This window comes from Chelmon rostratus, chromosome 21, assembly GCF_017976325.1.
Source record: "Chelmon rostratus isolate fCheRos1 chromosome 21, fCheRos1.pri, whole genome shotgun sequence".
In the NCBI taxonomy this organism is placed as follows: Eukaryota; Metazoa; Chordata; class Actinopteri; order Chaetodontiformes; family Chaetodontidae; genus Chelmon; species Chelmon rostratus.
Window position 1 is genome coordinate 9,483,219 of NC_055678.1, and position 5,232 is coordinate 9,488,450.

Here is a 5,232-nt window from a genome sequence, read left to right on the forward strand (position 1 = left end):
CCTGTTCATTTTTCCACCCCCAGGCCACAAGTCATCCTCCCCTCTTCTCCCCAGCTGACAAACAGTAACAAACCTCGCAAAGCGATCTGGATTCTACCGACACACTCGCACATGCAGGCGCACATACACACAAGCGCCTCCTCTGGGTATTTGGCTGGGATAAATAATCATTCTAAATAATGAATGTCAATTAATAGGGGGAGACGTGGCCTTGCTAAGCATGCTCTGATTAGCGTTTCAGTGGGATCTCCTCCCCAGCTGGCTTCAGCCAATCATTTAAGCCTCATCCAAGGATCGGTCTCGCCTATCATAGCATCCATGATACTGCTTCAACTCTTACCACAGCATAGACATGTGGGTGTATGACATAAGCAGTATGATGATTGTATTTTTATTACTATGTTGTTTGTGTGTGTGTGTGTGTGTGTGTGTTATCCTGTAGGGAAACCTTAGCATGGCTTAAGACAGGATCTGTAGCAGCAGGATTTAAAAATATACCATAACTGTTACTTGTGTTGCACAAGATGTGGTTCACTATATACCAGGCATTACCAAACTATTCCATAAATGGTCGTGTGGCTGCAGGTTTTCATTCCAACCAAGGAGGAGCACACCAGGCTGGGCTCATTTAATCAGCTGATCTCAGTCTTCAGCTGATAATTAGGTGACCTCTGGCAACAAAAACCTGCAGCCTCACAGCCCTTTATGGAATAGCTCGGACATGCCTGCTATATACGGTGTGGCACCGTCGTGATAATGCATGCATGTGTTCAAGGATAAACTGTCAACTTGTACAGCAGTGCTACTTAAAAACAGTAGTTGTAATGAGCTCTCTGGTGTTGTCCAGTGAGAGCATTGCAGTCACTGAGAACATGCCAGTGACTGGTTGTGGTTTTTAGGTGCAAAGTATCTTATGCAACTGATGGACAGCAGTGGGTATAAATATGTGTTCTGGAGTGTCCTTTGTGCAAAGGAGTTGTGCGAAGTAGACAAAAAAGGCGCTTCTCTGTAAAAAGCATACACAAAGGAAATACAAAGACGTAAGCATAAAAGCACTGCTGTGATACATAACAACAGCGTGTGGTGTTATATTCCTGTCGTCTTTTCTTCCATGGCTGTGGGTTTTAAGCTAAATGGCCAGTCGAGGCCTCTGCGGGTCCGAGCTGGTGGACTGGAGGAGCTTCGACAGGCTCAGTGTTGGGCTTCAGAGGGTAGCGGGGTGAATGAGCAACCAGCCAGACACCACCCCCCACCCCCCACCCCTCCCTCCCCAGTGATAAATGGCCGCAGCATGGGCTATTCATCTCCTGCTTAGAGAAGTGGACAGTGCCCCTCTCCTCGGCCTCTCCTCCACCCCTCCACATGTCAGCAAATGTGATAATTCTCTCATTTGTCAGGAGCAGCGAAGGGTTCGGAGCTTGTGTGTGTGTGTTTGTGTGTTTGCCTTGCGTCCGTGCGTGTGCGCTGATACAAACTCTGGAGAATTTTGGGGAACACACGAGATGGGTTTCTCGACGCAGAGGCCTGTAACTCCTCTGCCCGCTCCCTCTCTCCAGCCCCCCTTTTCGCAGCTTTGTGTTTTTTTGGTTCAAAGCCCCCTCTTGTCAAGTTTACTTAGGTCACAGTGGGAACATTTAAATGTGCAAAAGAGTGAGTCGTTTTATGGCAAATTCCATCAGTAATTCACTGATTTTATTACCTCCAGGAAACTACTGAGCCACTTTTTCCACTTTATTGTGCAAATAAAGTTTTAGAGCCTGTGTGCGTATGTTTGTGTGTCGTGCTTGTTTATAAGTGTTTCGCTCTGTTTTTGTATGTTCGCATGTGTACACACGTCAGTATGAATTCTTTTACAGAGGCTGCCAGTGTGTATGCAAGTCAGGAATAATTTGTGAGACATTTCAAACCGGAGCTTTGCATCAAAAGTGTTGCAGTTTTTGGAAATATTGTGCGTGTGTGTCTTTGTGTGTCTTACACTCCCATGCCAGTGATTGTATACCAATAAATACCATGTATGCAGACCTCATGGTAGCTATTAAACACGATAAGCCTCCAGTTGATGGCTGGTCATTTAATTTGCACGTAAACATGTGACTGTTTTACGTGTTTAACTTTTCTCTGTAGACACAATATGACTTCTGTGAACCTGGCCTGATCTCTCTCTCTCTCCCTCTCTCTCTTTCTGCAGGATCATCCAGAATCGTATCCTGGTCTTCATCCTCGGAGCCATCATCCTTCTCACCATCATCCTGGCCATCTATTTCAATCTGCGAGGCCACTGATCTCCCCTCTGACACACACAAACGCACACACACACACACGCTCCCCCTGCCCCCGACACAAATACAAACACACACACTCGTGATTAATAGCGACAAAAGCGTTGTTCTGCTGTAATTAGGACAAATGGTCCCCATGAATCACTGTTTCCAAAGCCTGACAGGGAGCTTTTTTTCCATCTCTTTCCCCTTTCCTATTTGCTGTTTCTTTCTCTCTTTCATTCCCTCTCTACCCCCCAACACACACACACACACACACACACACACACACACACTTTGCTTCTCTTTCTTTCTTCCTTTTCTTTTCTCCTCTCAGTTTTGTCCTCCCTCTGTCAGGCCCTCTCTCACATCTCCAGGGACAAGAATCGGGGGAGATGTTTTTATTAGTTAATATTTTTCACGGTGTCGTCCTCAGTGTGGTGTTGCAGTCCATCCTGTCCCCAGGTGAACAAGGCCTGGGGATTTTTTTCGCAACTCAAAGCAGATTCAGATGGGTAGATCTTTTTGTTTTTTTTCTCCAATGGAGGTGGGTCAGGATGTGCGCGTGCATGCATGTATGCGCACATGTATGCATGTTAGCGCATGAGCATGAGTGACAGTCACTGTCTGGGGGCCCACACTGTTTGTTTTTGACGCCAACAGTAGACACACATGCTGTAGTATGTATGAGCTTCTGTAACTAAATGATTCAGCTGTTCGTAATGTAGCCCCTCCACAGCACAGAGGACAGTGCCTTCAGATGAGATATGCTGTTCATACTCCTTCTTTAAAAAGCTCAGCAGAGCCCGAAATAGACGAGTGGCGCCGCCTCGAAAAAGGGAGGATGCGCATGAAAAGTGGAGGTTCATCTTCACTCAATCAAGGTGAAGGTTTTGTTGTCTTCAGAGGAAATTGTTTTCAGTTACAGCTTTCAGGAAATTATATATAAACATTTCAAGAAGATCTGAATCAAATCCTTTAATACGAAAGGGAGCGGACCCCAACTTTGGCACATACAATACCGAGAAAGGTTTCTTCAGACATTATAACCCGCTTCAGTATCCACAATTCCCCTTCACCTCCCAAACACTCATTTCCACAACTCGTTCCCATGGACTTTTTAACCTAACCATCATTGTGGGAACTTGTAGACATGATACTGTATGTACTAACATTTAAATCTACAACATGTATAGTGTTTTACTCTCAATACAAGTGATTCTGTTACTATTTATTTATAAATGCATAAATGAGTTTTCAGTTAAAGTTTCTGTGCTAGAGCTGTATATTTTATGATGTTAAAAGGTGTTCAGAATTAACATTAACATTAGCATTTTTTTTTCTTGATTTTGGGTGTTCAGTGGTTAGACTAAAATGCACCCGGACCAACTGAAACGAGTGGATTTCAAGTTTTGTGTCTTTTTTTTTCTTCTTCTTCTGTTCTTATAAATGGATCTAACTCGTTTTAGAACTTGTGCTTTTTCTTCTGCGTTTTTTCTTGTCAAGTTCTGAAGATTGTGATGCAGTCCTTGTGTCTGTGTTTATCTGTACGCTGACTGATGATGTGATACATTTGCAGGTGTTTGAAAAAAAAACGTGTGCGTGAGTTTACTGCTGTTTAATTCTTCAGGGGAAAGCCGTTCTTCAGGGGGTCTTGGAAAATCTAAATTTAAGAGCATATTTGGAGAATTTTCAGAAGTTGAGGTACGTGAAGGTACTGCTGTTCACACACACACACACACACACACACACACACACACACACACACACACACACACAGGGGTTGGGAGTACTGGAGTGTGCATGTGTCTCCTGTGGTCGGTGATGTGGTTCCCGGCGAGGACATTTGCTATTCTGTTTCAGGGCCACGGTCTTCGTTTTCCAAGATGCAGGGGTGCCCCCCCCACCCACCCAACACCCCCTCCCAGCGACCACCATTTCACAGGCCCTCACCAGCCGCAGCGCCGCCGTCTGCTTCAAAGCCTCAAATTAATGGCCAACAAAATAGTGTGCCTCTGACCGTCCCATGCGGGGCCGACCCACCAAGACTTATCATTAAAGTGAAGGAGTAATGAAAAAAGGAAGGAAGAAGAAAGGAGGGAGAAGGAAGGAAGGAAGTGAACAAGGAAGCATGGAGGTGGGAGGTGGGAGGTGGGAGGTGGGGGGGTGAAATCCCCAGCAGTTTGACAAACCTCATCTGGTAATGACCCTCAGTGATTGTTTTTTGCACCTTGTGCACTCTGTATGTGTGTGTGTGTGCGTGCGTGTGCATGCAGCCTACCTATGTGCCATGGTGCTCCTCTCTCCCTCTCTCTCTGTCTCCCCCCCGTCTCTCCTGCCACCTTTTCTCCTCCTCCCTGTCCTCCCCTCCCTCCCTCCCAACCTGTCAGATGAGCGGAGCAGTAGCTAGCGAGTGAGCGGTGGAAGGCAGCGTGGCGGCGGCTTCTATTTGAAGTTGTAATGGTGTCAAAAAGTCAGGGCTGACTGACAGACGTCAGTCCCACAGGGCCTCATTAAAAACAGACCCACTTGACAAGGAAATAATTGAGCGCCGGCGACAACTCGGGGGCCCCTCCGCGTTTTTAGATGTTTTTATTTTCTTTTCATTATTAGCACCGAGCTATTATGTTCATTAAGAAATGGCATTAAAACAAGTTTTTAAAAGCGGGGAGAGGGAGGGAGGGGCAGAGGGAAGGCAGGATGCATGGAGGTGGGAAGATAACGATTTGTTTAGAGCCCCCGTCCTGTTTTATTATTTAAACAGGAGCACTGTCATGTGATACCTTGGCAGACGTCGGCTATCATCTGCCACTCCTCCCTTTTTTCCCCCTCTTTTTCTCCCTTTTTTTCCCCTCTTCGCTCATCCCTCGCTCCCCCCCTTGGCTTTTATCTTCCCCTCCTCTGTCCATCTCTTTCTCCACCTGCCCGTCTCTCTCCCTCTCTTCATCCCTTTCTTTCTCTCCCTCTGAGCGGT

The 5,232-nt window shown here is 46.2% G+C and overlaps 1 protein-coding gene across 2 annotated transcripts in view; it reads left to right on the forward strand.

The window, feature by feature from the left end:
- Window positions 1–3,845, forward strand: part of vti1a (vesicle transport through interaction with t-SNAREs 1A) — a 118,116-nt gene extending 114,271 nt beyond the window's left edge. For both annotated transcript variants that reach the window (XM_041962809.1, XM_041962808.1), the window contains exon 8: window positions 2,189–3,845. Coding sequence is in view for 1 of the 2 variants with exons in the window: in XM_041962808.1 (XP_041818742.1) it covers window positions 2,189–2,282 (94 nt within the window). In the remaining variant the exon portion in view is untranslated. The remainder of the gene's footprint in view (window positions 1–2,188) is intronic.
- The last annotated feature ends 1,387 nt before the right edge of the window (window positions 3,846–5,232 follow it).